At 37.9% G+C, this 14327-nt stretch overlaps 1 protein-coding gene across 18 annotated transcripts in view; it reads left to right on the forward strand.

Annotated features, from left to right (window-relative positions):
- The window catches only part of PLCB4 (phospholipase C beta 4), a 435586-nt gene that overhangs the window by 345752 nt on the left and 75507 nt on the right, over positions 1 to 14327 (forward strand). For all 18 annotated transcript variants that reach the window (XM_034947281.4, XM_034947277.3, XM_055104916.2 and 15 more), the window contains 3 exons: positions 4959 to 5061; positions 6449 to 6613; positions 8901 to 9105. In XM_034947281.4, the coding sequence (XP_034803172.1) occupies positions 4959 to 5061; positions 6449 to 6613; positions 8901 to 9105 (473 nt within the window). The remainder of the gene's footprint in view (positions 1 to 4958; positions 5062 to 6448; positions 6614 to 8900; positions 9106 to 14327) is intronic.

The raw sequence follows: 14327 nt of genomic DNA on the forward strand, positions 1-14327 counted from the left end.
TAGACTTTCATAGGAAAGTGAGTGATTGATATCAAAATGGTATGACATTTTATGATTCAGAGGCTGTTTTTTATACAGCATTTCTCCCTTGCCCACAGGCCGTACATTCTAAGAACCCCAGTGGATGCCTGAAACCACCAAACCCAACATGTATTATATATATTGTGGTTCTACACATTGCATGCCTGTGATAAAGTTTAATTTATAAATTAGGCATAGTAAGGGATTAACATCAATAACTAATAATGGAACAGTTATAACAATATAGTGTAATAAAAGTTATGTGAATGTGGTCTCAAAATATCTTAATTTTTTCTCTTTTTTATGTTTATTGGCTATTTGGATATTCTGTTTTGTGAAGAACTTCTACTCATTTTCCTATTGGGCTTTCTATCTTTTAAAATAGATTTTTTATTTCAAATTTTTATTTTCCAACTTTTACATTAGGTTCTATTTTAATATTTTTGGAACAGAGTTGACCAGGGGTAGCTGAAGCCTCAGAAAGCAAAATTGCAAATAAAGGGGGATACTGTATAGCATAGCAACTTGCAGTTATCATCAGCAGCCATTTTGCTTTCTTGCAGCTGAATAAAATAATGGCATGTTGGACAACTGATGGCATCTTAGGTATGATGAAATAGGATGCATTTCCTTATGACCCCATTTTCTCATTCTTGGTGCTCCTATCCACCCACCTGGTTAGCAACCCTTCTTCTCTCCCTCTCTTGCCTTCCAAGGCCCTACACAGTCCACAGAAAATCCTTGGATCCCTGTCTTGGCATTGGCTTTGGCCTTGTGCCTGTGCCTACTGCACAGACCTAGATGTCTGGAATGAGTTCATTTTCTGTACCAGAAAGCACCAAACAGACCATCTATGTCATTTGCAGGGCCCAATGCAGAATGAAAATGAAGGGCTCCTGAGAATTTAGGATGGTGGATGCAGAGCATTAAACCAAGCATGGGGCCCTTCTGAGTTCAGGGCCCTGTAGAACTGCACAATTAGCACATCCACATAGCCAGCTCTGGTGCCAGATTCTGGCTTCAGCTTCCCTATCAATGCCCCAGGTCCCTGCACCCTCACAGCCACCAGGGATATGAGAGGCAACCTCTGCTGCTCTCTCAGACTGCCTTGGACCCAGAACAGATGCTCCTTTGACCTTCAAAGAAAGCTTGCTAAGTGTCCTATCCCAGGCCAGGGCTTATCTCATGGTCCTGACAAGCTTCTGCATACTCTGTTTTACTCTCTTCAAGTATACAAAATGAACCCATTTCACCGGAGCGTGCCTGCTTTGGAGAATTGGATATGGGTTTCTTGCCCCTTTCCCCTGCCATTTCTCATTTTGGATCAATTCACTCCTTCAGAGATGAGTGTTCTATGCAGATTTGAAAGGGGGGATGTGGAAGAATGCTTTTGACCCTGAGATGTCATTGTCATCCCGTTTCTTATTTTGGTGGGTAGGAAGGGCTCTTGATCTTTAACAAAGGACTGTGGAAAGTGAGGAATCTCTGGACACTCACTTCCCAAGGAGATTCAGAACTGGAAAGGTGACTCCAGTCCTGTATTCATCCAAGTCCCGACCTTCCTCGGGAGGCAGAATCCCTCATTTGCCACAGCTGGGGTCCAAATGCTGCCTGTGTCATGAAAGCCAGAACCACCATTGTTACCTGCCCTCACAGTCTGTGTCGGTTTTCCTTCCAGAGAAAGCTGGTGGGCTTCCCTCGGAGATGCAGGCGTAGTATTGTAGCTACTCACCTACTTTCCATCCTGATTCTTTACCTTTTGCTGTATCATCATATTTTCTAGTTGCCAACTCTAGCCACAAAAAAAGCTACAAATCTAAAATTCCATGAATACAGAAGATAATCTCTTCTATATAGAGAGCTTTTATATTAATATTGTGGGTTGCATTCTCTTGGAGACAAGAGTGTTCAAAATTACCTTCAACATTTCAACAATTGTGTAAATTTCTATATTCTTGATAAAAAATCAGTGTTGTCTCTTAAAGATTCCTTTTTGGACTATCAAATGTAAGGGAATATTTTTAACACTTTGTTTTTTGTTCAGACTTAGAAGATAACAATGAATGGTGACTTTTTCAAAACTAAGAAAAGTGACATTAAACTTTAATGAAAAAATATCATGACTCAGGATCCCTTTTGGGTTGTATTTTAACAGATAATAAAGTTGACATCATCTAGACTTGAAATTAATAAAAGTTATGCTTCTAAGAAAAATTAGAGATTTGAGTTCCCATAATTTTGATTCTTTTACATTTAAAAGCAAACCTTTACTTTTGGGAAAAAGTACTTTTATTTTCATTGATGTACTGCTCATAGTATGGATTCTTTAAATCTATGGTTATACTTATTTCTAATAATTTTTTAATTTTTTAAAAGTTTTTTGACACAAGTTTCAGGGAAATTATAGAATCTGTGATTATATGACCACTACCCCGTGGACATGAGGGGCAGACATTGTGTAGTGAGGGTAATTGCAGAACATTTTCATCACCTCAAAATCTGTATCGTTTAGCTTTCATCTCCTAATAGGAATTTTAATCTACCCTCTGTCTCTGTATTTGCCTATTCTGAACATTTGATATAAATGAATTTATATAACATATGGCCTTTCGTGCCTGGCTTCTTTCACTTAACATAATGTTTTCAAGGTTCATCCAGGTTGTAATGTGTATCAATACTTTATTATTTTTATTGCTGAATAATTTTCCATTGTATGGATATACCACGTTTTGTGCCATACATTCATTCATCGATGGACATTTGGGTAATTTCCATCTCTGGATTATTACAAATAATGCTGCTATGAATGTTCATATGCAAGTTCTTCTATGAATATGTCTTTCCATTTATCTTGGTTACATGCATAAGAATGGAATTGCTGGGTCATATGGTAACTCTATGTTTAACTCTTTGAGGAACTGCCAGACTGTCTTTCTAAGTGAATGCATCATTTTACACTCCTACTAGCAACATATGAGAGTTCCAATTTCTCCACATTCTTGTCAACACTTATTGTTATCTGACTCATTAATTACAGTCATCCTAGTGTATACGTAGTGATATCTCATTGTGGTTTTGATATTCATTTCTCTGATGACTAATGATGTTAGACATCTTTTTATGTGCTTCTTGGTTTTTTGTATATCTTATTTGGAGAAATGTCTGTTCAGATCATTTGACCATTATTTAGATGAGTTATTCTTTATGTATTCTAGATACAGGCCTCTAATCAGATATATGAATTGCAATTTTTTTCCTTTTTGTGACTAGTCTTTTTACTTTCTTCATAGTGTCTTTTGAAGCATAAAAGTTTTCAACAGAAAATCCAATGTATCATTGCATGTGCTTTTGGTATCATGTTTAGAATCCATTGCCAAATTCAGGTCATAAAGATTTGTCCTTATGGCTTCTTTTAGGAATTTTGTAGTTTGGCTCTTGCATTTAGTTATTTTATCCTCTTTGAGCTAATTTTTGTATATGGTATAAGGTAAAGATCCAGTTTTATTTATTTATCTATTTATTTGCATGGAACTATCCTGTTATCCTGTCACTATTTATTTAAAAGACTATTCTTTCACCCATTGATTGGTCTTGGCATCCTTGTCAAAAATCAATTGGCCATAGATACGTGGATTTATTTATAGACTTTGATTCAGTCTCAATGATTTATGTGTTTTTCTTTATGTCAGTACCAGACTGTCTTGATTAAATCTTGTAGCTTGGTAATAAGTTTTGAAATCAAGAAGTGTGAGACACCCAATTTTGTTCTCTCTTTTAACATTGTTTTGGCTATTCTTGATCCCTTGAGTTTCTATATGAATTTTAGGATTAGCTTGTCAGTTTCTACCAAAAAGTCAGCTGGGATTTTGATAGAGATTACACTGAATTCACACATCAATTTGAGAAATACTTCCAGCTTAACAATATGGTCTTCCAACCCATGAAGGCAAGATGTCTTCCCATTTATTTAGCTCTTCTTTAATTTTTTTCAACAGTGTCTTGTAGTTTTCAAATTGTAGACACTTATTTTTTTTAAAAAAGTTTATTCCTAAGTGGTTTATATTTTGCTGCTGTTATAGAATTGTTTTCTTAATTTCATTTTTGTATTGTTCATTGTCATTGTATAGAAATACAATTGACTTTTCATATGTTTATCTGGTATCCTGCAATAGTGGTGAATTTATTTATTCCACTCCTTAGAGTTTTTTTTTATTTATGGGATCATGTCATCTGTGACTAGAAATAGGCTTACTTCCTTCTTTCCAATCTGGATGCCTTTTAATTTGTTTTCTTGCCTGATTGTTTCTACTAGAAATGGAGAAATAATTTATTTTTATTTTCACCTACCTCTAGCTGAAATGTCAACTACCTTTGATTGTGAATGTAGACAACAATCCACAGTCACATTAGTGGTACCCGTGACTCTCTCACCAATGTAAATCACAGACATTGTCATATTTCACTACTGTTGTTACAGCTGTCTCAAAATATTTTTGTACTTTAGATTATTGTCATCATAATTAGATCTTACCATTAGATCTTATAATTTAATGCATTATTAAAAGTACAATTAATACAGAGGTAGAATATCACATATTTTTATATTTTGATAACTATAGCTAATATAATTGGTTTTTCATTGTTATTCTTTGCATTTTATTTTATACATATAAAGAAAAGTATTTAAAGGTGACCAGGGGATAAAAAAGTTCCAGAGAAGATGATAGGATCAGGAAGTCCTGGATACCACTGAGGCTGCAGCTCTTTAAGGTTGTGCATAAGGGCGGGCACATTCTCTTCCATCCTTAGGACCCTCTGCCTAAAATCCTAGCTCCTGTGTTACAGATGGAGAAAAGGAAGCATCCATTGTTTCAACTAGCGAGTGTTTTAGTCTTTGTAAAACCTACTAATAAACTTCTATGCTATTGTCCTACCAGGTACCTTCTCAAACCAGATTTCATGAGGCGGCCTGATCGAACATTTGACCCCTTCTCTGAAACTCCTGTTGATGGTGTTATTGCAGCCACTTGCTCAGTGCAGGTAAGGCCCCTGCTCATCACAAGGTAGTATAAATGTATATGCAAGTGGTCCTTGAAAGAAATTATAAAATATTGAATGTTAAATTGCAAGATCCATGTGCTGCTCACAACTTTGACTTAAGATTCCACCCCCTTTTTAAAAAATGAGACCCATTTTTTCACTAGTAAAATTATTAGCTACTTAAAGTGAAAGATACCATCAAAAAAGTACCTGCTACTTGATTCCATTTATACAAAATTCTAGAAAATGCAAATTATAGTGACAGACAGTAAATCAGTGATGGCCTTTGAAAAAAGGGCAGGGAGGAATGGGTTACAAAAGGGCACAAAGAAACTTCAGGTGATGATACAAATGTTTATCATCTTAATTATGGAGGTGGTTTCGCAGATGTGCTCATATGTCCCAACTGATCTAATTTTACATTTTTTTTTGTTTGTTTTTTATTTTTTGACACTGAGTATCACTCTGTTGCCCAGGCAGGAGTGCAGTGGCACAATCTCGGCTCACTGCAACCTCCTCCTCCCGGGTTCAAGTGATTCTCCTGCACCTGTAGCTGGGATTACAGGTGCCCACCGCCACACCTGGCTAATTTTTATATTTTTAGTAGAGATGGGTTTTTACCATGTTGGCCAGGCTGTTCTCAAACTCCTAACCTCAGGTGATCTACCTGCCTCAGCCTCCCAAAGTACTGGGATTACAGGGATGAGCCACCATGCCTAGCCTAATTGTACATTTTAAATGCATATAATTTATTGTATGTCAAATATACCTCAAAAAAGCTGTTTCAGATTGTTAGCTAGAAAATAATGTAAACAAAAAACCCTAATAAGTGGCTATAGTCATTTAAACACTAAATGAAAAATCATCTCTCCATAGCTTTATCGTGGATAGACTAACATTATAAAACTGTCCTAGCTGACCAATGTCAATATCAGTAATGACAGACAAATTCTAGCTTCACTTTTCTGTGTGTCTCTTTTCAAGACTTCTAAAATAATTCATTAATAAGTATGGCATGATGGAATTAGAGCTATGAAGGGTCTTAGGACATACCTGAATTCATCACTTCATTTCATAGGTGTAGACACTTAGGTGAGATGAAGAGGCCGTGGACACTATTTGTATTATGATTCATATATATTTTTTCTTTGTTTTTTTCTAGACAGTTCTAGAAGGCAGAACATCTGCTTGAAACAGCTGGGGTTTTTTTGCCTATAGTAGTTGTTCGATAATGTTTTGGTTTGATAGAAATGAATACATTATTGCCATAGATAATTGAAATTCCTGCTCCCACCCAAAAGACAGAATTTCTTACTTCCTGATTATTTTTTGCTACTGATGCTTACACAGAGCTTACTTCTCTTTGCTCTCTTTCGTGCTGCTACAGGTTATATCAGGTCAATTCTTATCAGATAAGAAAATTGGCACCTACGTAGAGGTGGATATGTATGGGTTGCCCACTGACACCATACGTAAGGAATTCCGAACTCGCATGGTTATGAATAATGGACTCAATCCAGTTTACAATGAAGAGTCATTTGTATTTCGGAAGGTAGGACATTTTCAGCACGTCAAACTTACTCTAATAACTTGGGAGCCATGTTTTAGTTCACAGACGCTACACGATACAGGGGCACTTATTCAACCGACAACATCTTCTTTTTCTCTTCTCCTAATGGCTAACTTCTGTAGCTGTCATAGGATCATTGGTTCTATTTGGCCCTGCCCTCCTTTTGGTTCTCCTCTCCTCCTTGGAAGAGCCCATCTCCTGCACAGCAGTGCCTCAGCTCTGGGTTTACCATCTTTTAGAATGAGTCCTTGCTGGTGGACACCATCGTACACTAGAGAGTTCTTCCCTACCCTGGAAGTTACTGGTAACTTACACTATTCCTTTAGCCAAGTAGTCAGGTAAGATGCTGCACTCCAAAATTTTGGTCAATAGATGTCACTACATGGGTCAGTTGGCATGGTCCTGTCTCTCCTGAAAGAGTGACACCTGTTGCCTACTTGCAGGTCTTATCCTTCTTGTACTGTTGTTAGTGTTTTATTTTTTTCTCCTAATACCGTATGTTGGATCCTAAAAACAATCACAGCCATTCTCTCTAACGTTCGGTTGTTAATCTCTTATTCACCTTTTCCCTTGGTTTATTTTTTGTCTATTGAAGATGCAGTGGAAAATCCGCACACCGGCAGTGCTGTCTCCAAGAATGTTCACTTTCCTTTCTTACTTACTCTGTTGTCCTGACCACAATGATTTCTTGCTGCTTCTTTAGGCACAAGTTTTCCAGCTGGTTCTGCTCCATTTGTACATCATGCAACACAGATAATCGGCTTCTTTCCTTAACAAAATAGGGATTATCCATTTCAGAATAGAGTAACTGGCTTACAGAAACCAAATGAAGGGAGATCAATGTAGGTTTGATGAAACAGGCCATTTTGACATTTAAGTTTACCCTGGGATCCACACAATCTTCGCATCCCATTGTCTTCTTCTCTGCCCCTGTCAGGATATGGTGTAAATTACATGCATAGCTGTGATTTGGTTTTTTCCTTCCCTGGTATTTCCAATTTGTTATAGCTGGATCCGTTACCAGTATGGCTAGTGTTCTTTGGCATAGTGAATAATCCCTACTCACATTTCTAGAAGCTGAGAAAGTTGACTCAGGCATTCTTTGTTTTGGTTGAATGAGAAAATACCCAGCTTAGTGTTTATATATAATAGTTCTGGCAGTAGAAACGAGATGCCAATTCTGAGTCCTTCTCTGTTCTTCAGAAGTTAAATCGTTTTTTTCATTGCTAGCAAGTGCTTTAAAAACTTTGTTTTCTTTCTTGTCATTGTTGTATTTTTCACTAATCTCACATGGCAAGAATGGCAAAGCCCAAGCCTCTATTCACTGCATAAGGAGCAAGAGAGAGGGAAATTGGCTAATTTACCATGGTTTCTCCTCTTCATCTTCATTAAGCTGGAATTAAATTATAGCCTTTAGATGTAAATAGGCAACCAGTCCATTGTCTAGCTTTAAACATAGCACTCAGATCAAGCAAGATGTCCTGGTTGCTTTTAGCCAATAAAAAGGCATTCCTGATTAAACACATTGGATACCCTTTTTGTAATGTTGCTATTTTGTAACTGAATCAGGTTTCTGCTATCTGAACTCAGATTTTATGTTCATTTATTACGTTTGGGGATAGCAGGAGTAGGTGTCTTAGAATCAAAGTATGTTAATGTTTCTAGCTACCGCATCTTACTCTATTTAACATCCCAACATTTGCTGGAAACTGAGGAGTACGAGAAACAAGGAGGACCCAAATTTATATACAAAAGTTATCTCTTATGCATGAAGCATTTATTCAGAGATACTTAATTTATTTATTCAGAGATACTTTATTTATTCAGAGATACTTTCGTATTCTTAAAAACAAACAAATATAGATGTCAGCAATATGCCAGATATTAGATCACAGGATTAGATCCCCAATTCCCAGGCCCCACTCTGTCACTGATATGTCTAAGATCAAGGAAAGTGGCTTTATTTCTCATCCATTATATGGGTGGGGACAAGGATCAATCACAAGGGTTGAAGTGGTAATCTTTAACATTCATTTCATCTAACATTTTTCATGAGATAATTTCCAGGAAACATGTTCCAATTGCTTTTCTCAGTGTCTTGGGCACTGTAGCTCATGCAGTACATTTTGGGGAATGCAGATGGATCATGGACTTACTTTCAACATCACGGAACATTTAAGAACAGCATGGATTTGGTCCACACTCCTTAGAGTCATGGTTCTTGGGCGCTGCATTGGAAAAATCAGTGAAAGTCCTGTTCTGTTTGCAGGTGATCCTGCCAGACCTGGCTGTCTTGAGAATAGCTGTGTATGATGATAACAACAAGCTGATTGGCCAGAGGATCCTCCCGCTTGATGGCCTCCAAGCCGGATATCGACACATTTCCCTTCGAAATGAGGGAAATAAACCATTATCACTACCAACAATTTTCTGCAATATTGTTCTTAAAACATATGTGCCTGATGGATTTGGAGGTAAGATAAACATTTGGGTACAGAATATGATATAGATGAGGTCCTAGATTATAAGATTATAAAACATCTTGTCCATGCTTTAAAAAACAACAAAAATACTGTCTATTCCTGCTAATGCTGCCAACCCTGATTACCTTGAATACATCAAGAATACATCATAACCTCAGGTTTCATAGTAAGAAATGAAAATGCAAAACGAGATGATCTTTAAAGTCCTTTCTTATTTTAAAATACTATAATTTTATGTTGTTTATCAATTTTTACAAACACATTTTGTGAAGGGTATATTTATATTGACAATCAGACTAGGGAAAAAAACATAAATAAGGTGAAACCATAGATATCTTATCAATAGTATCGCTAAAAGATTTAAATTGAATTCAGCTATCAACATGCCTGAATTTTCTTCCAAATCCACAAGAAAGTTCAATTTCATAAAAAATCCTAGTCATCAATCTACATGCTTTAAGGTAATCAATGGGAGGAATCCAAAGCTAGATTAAGTCATAGGATTTTGCTTACATGCAAACATGTTAACTTTTTATGGCCTCCATCTAAGCCAATACATTAAAAGAAAGCAAAGATCCTCTATATTGTCAGCCTGTTGAACCATAAGGAAATAGTACAGCAGGATGATGGCATCCGATTAGCCAAGGGTTCAAATCCTCACTCTCCACTGCTGGCAGGGTGGTCTTGGGGAGAGGATGTAACCTCTCAAACCCCTCATTTCCTCCCCTGCAAAGTGAAGATAATAATAACTACCTCCCTCATAGCATTATTGTGAGGTGCTTATCATTAGAGTACATGATATAGCAAGGCTCAGAAATGTATGAGCGCATGGGGGTGGGCGGGGTGTCTGTAGACACAGATATAATTTCTATACTTTACTGGAACACATCACTATTTTGTCTGGGGAATATGGGATAATTTTGCTGTTTGTTTTTAGTAGTGCATGCTTCTGTGGAGGGCAGATTTTCTGCAACTAAACCACAACTTTACCAGTCTAATATCAGAGTCAAAAATTAAAATAAGCCATGAGGATTTTTCCATCCCAAAATTCATAGTCCAGGCTCCTTCCTCCTTCTCCTTTGTCTTTCATAAAAAAAAAAAGGAAGCACATTAGAAGCTACAACATACAGTAATAGAGGTAATAACCCATAAAAAGCCTGGAAAGGGATGCTGTGAGGCTGGGTAAGAGGATCAGAAAGGGGCACTGGAGACAAGTGGTGGGTTTAGGAGCAGCAGTCCGTGGCAAACCTCAGAAACCTCCCTGCAACACAGCATGGTGGTGGCCATGGGGCATCAGCTGATGAGTTAAATCATAATCCACATACGTGAGCTTAGAAAGCAGGAACTGTGGAATACCTCATACATTTTAGAAATAGTTGTATAAACCCATATGATGGAAGATTTAGAAGTTTTGCCTCTGCATGGGTTAACTTCCCACTGAAACTCTAATTCATTCTTGGGAACTGAGCCACTCGAATAGAAAAGGGAAAGAAATCATTTGTTTAGCTTCTACTTTATGCCAAGAGCTTTATGTAAAGAGATCCAAAAGCATGAAGTTGTTCAGAATGGATGTAAGCATAGGGAGATCTGTGCTGCAGAAACATCTGTATTTACAATGTAGCTTATTACCCATGTTGTATTTAAGTATTGAGCCAAATTAATCTCTTTAATATTAGTCCTGCCAGTATTCTTTCCTAACATGTCATTGTGGCTGCTTACTTTTTATCAGAAGCGTTTGAAATTTCTATGTACCATTGATGAGATTCTGCAGTCAATGCCTTAACCAGATTTGACATTCAAATACAATTTATTCAAAATTCTCTGGTCATTTATTTTATATGTGAAGAAACCAGGGACAGACATTATGTGGTGTCAGGGTCTTCCCTGTAGATAACAGAAGAAGAATATGAGGACTGTCTTTTTCCAAATCTCTGATCTTCTTTATAGCTTCTTGACTTATTCAAAATATACTTATATTTTCTCTGTTTAGCCAACCTCCCACATTCATATCTCAGTGTGTTTATGTGCTGAACCAGTGAGACAGGAAATCTATAGAGTCTGTGTTCCCTGGAGTATTGATATTCCCTCTTCATTCCACAGGAACAAGTTCAAGATGAAGCTCAGCACCATCACACTCAGCATTTTCTAGAAAAAAAAATGGTTTTTTTTTCCCTAGGAAAAAAAAGAAACTCATCAATATACATCATTAGATTTATATTTAGCTAAAGAAAGATAGTGTGGATTTTCATTACTTTTTTCCACAAATATGCGTAGCAGGTTTATTCTATAAAAAGTTAAGTAGCTAAAATATGTATCAGAGAGCAATTCTGAGAACACAGAGGATCAAATGAGGGTCACTCACAAATCTGCTGCCCAGAGACAGCTATTGTTTACTTCCAGTCTCTTTTTTTCCTGTTTGTTTATTTATTTATTTGAGACGGAGTTTTGCTCTTGTCACCCAGGCTGGAGTGCAGTGACACAATCTCGGCTCACTGCAACCTCCATCTCCCATGTTCAGGCGATTCTCCTGTCTCAGCCTCCCGATAGCTAGAACTACAGGCGTGCACCACTATGCCCAGCTAATTTTGTGTTTTTAGTAGAGACGGGGTTTCACCATGTTGGCCAGGCTGATCTTGAACTTCTGACCTCAGGTGATCCACTTGCCTCGGCCTCCCAAAGTGCTGGGATTACAGACGTGAGCCACTGTGCCTGGCCTTTTCTGTTTTATTTTTAATAAAATTAAATCTTACTATACTGCTAATTTGGAATTCTAATTTTTTTTTAGAATATGTTTCCATGTCATGAAATATTTTTATATTTTTATTAGCTGTATAGCATTACATTTTATGTCAGCCATAATTTAGTTATGGATAAACACTGAAGTTTTCTTCCTTGGCCGCTGAGGAAACAGAGGCAGGAATTTGAGTGCAACTCCTTCTGCTTCTCCTTCTCATTTCTATAGCATAAAAACTCTCAAAACTGGCCAGGCGCGGTGGCTCATGCCTGTAATCCCAGCACTTTGGGAGGCCGAGGCGCGTGGATCTCATGAGGCCAGGAATTCAAGACCAGCCTGGCCAACATGGCAAAACACTGTCTCTACTAAAAATGCAAAAATTAGCCGGCCATGGTAGCACACGCCTGTAATCCCAGCTACTCTGGAGGCTGAGGCACAAGAATTGATTGTACCTGGGAGGCAGAGGTTGAAGTGAGCCGAGTTCCTGCCACCGCACTCCAGCCTGGTTGACAGAGCAAGACTCTGTCTCCAAAAACAACAACAACAACAACAAAATAACTCCCAAAAGACACAAAGAAATAACAGAGCAGTGATGGCTACCATGAGTTCTGAACCCTTCCTGGCTGTTTCTAAGCAGCCCAGATGCAAAATGTCCAACAATATAGTCTCCTATCAGAAAAAAAAAAAAAGTAACATTTAGGACAGATGATTAGGAATGAATCATGAAAACTTGGCTTAATTTTTTCAATATTATTTTGCTACAAAACGTAAAGAAAAACAACCCTGTCTTTTACTCCCTCTGTCATACACAAATAGAAGTACTAGATTGGGTGCTAGGAGCATTCTTCCTTTATCAAATCCAATGAGACTCCGAGTGCTGGGATTATCTTTGCTGCTTTATCTGTAGGTGCCAACGCCACCGTAGATGGCATTTGCCCATTGCAAGGCTTTATCATTGTTAGACACTGCTGTAGGAGACAGGAAGCAGTTCCAGGGCTAATGGCAATGAAACGAGTGTCAGTATTTCTTTTTCACCCACTGTTGCTTTGGGTGAGTTTTATCACTTGTGTTTATTTTATTATTACTGAGTGAAAGGGGAGCAAATAAGAGAGTTGATGCTTTGCTTCCGAAATCTATGGAGCCTCAGCATTGTATCGAAATGTCACTCCCCGCTGTGTTTCATGAGCCTGCCAGCGCTTTGTTCCTCGGGCAGTGCTGATCATTACTTCTGCAACCATAAATTTTGCCTCCTCTTCTACAACTGTTTTATGTCAGGGAAGATGAAGTGACCCTCTATTTCTTTGTACATTTCCCCTTTCCACCTTCCCTATGATTAAAAATACATCTTGGGTCTCTGCCCAGGGTTTTCATAGGGTTGCTTTCCAACCATTTTTACAAAGATAGTTGACTGTTTCTTATATCAGATATTTCCAGAGAAAGAATGTTCTTAATTAAGATGCCATTCCTGGGAAATAATCTCAGGACTTCCTGATGCAGTTTAAACTTGTTCCATCTGTCCTCTTCCTTAAGGGTGCTAAAATGTCATATTTTATTAAATATTTGTTGAAAAACCCAGTTGCATATTCACAGTGATATCTTTCTTGTGGCCTTTTCTGTACTACAGAAAATATTAGTCAGACTTCAAGAAGAAAAGCTCTGGAGGGGAAGGGGGCAGGATGGATTATGGCAAAATACTTTGGAAATTGCTAGACTAAGCAAATTTAAACAGGCTTATCTATTGCATGGCTCCTGGGATGTATGGTGAATGCCCAAGGGGAGAGGGAGAACATGAGCATTTCCCAATCTTATTTGACACAGGATCTTGTTGCCCAAGCACCTACTGTATTTTCTACCATTCTAGGAAATGCAGTTTGAGAAATGCTTAATCTTTTGGTAGGAACCCAAAGGACTAAGACAAAATCATAGACTTGGGATTTGCCTTTCTTTATCAGCACCACATTGCAGCTGATAGGGGAAAAGGATTTTTCTTCTGCCTGTACCTCTTGGTAAGTTAGGAATAGTAGAGGGGAATGGGAGGGAACCTGGGCCAGGAGTGAGCACATAGGGGTGGGGAGGGGGAGTGTAGGTGCCATGGGCAGTGCTCACCACTGAGGCACTCAGTGATTTGAAAAGCATTCGTTAAACAAACAAAAATCAACTGAGTTCTCCTGAAAAGCCAATAAGCATCTGGAAGTCTGTACTAAGGAATTGCTATCTTCATTTCCATTCTTAGAGACACCTAAATTGATGCTTTCAACTCTATATGAAAGTCAGGAAGCATGGCAGGGAGGAAGGGAGGGGAAAAGCAGGGCCTACATGGAAAGTCTTTACTAGGAGAGACCAGCTTCATGGAAATGACATTATGCCCAGAAATAGATGGTGTTTTTAAAAATACACATAAGTAGAGCTTTAAGTTAAATCTTAATGAAAGAACCAAATCAGAAAAAGCAGACTGGTTTCTTTTAAAAAGAGAGGTTCC

The sequence above is a fragment of the Pan paniscus genome, chromosome 21 (genome assembly GCF_029289425.2).
Source record: "Pan paniscus chromosome 21, NHGRI_mPanPan1-v2.0_pri, whole genome shotgun sequence".
In the NCBI taxonomy this organism is placed as follows: domain Eukaryota; kingdom Metazoa; phylum Chordata; class Mammalia; order Primates; family Hominidae; genus Pan; species Pan paniscus.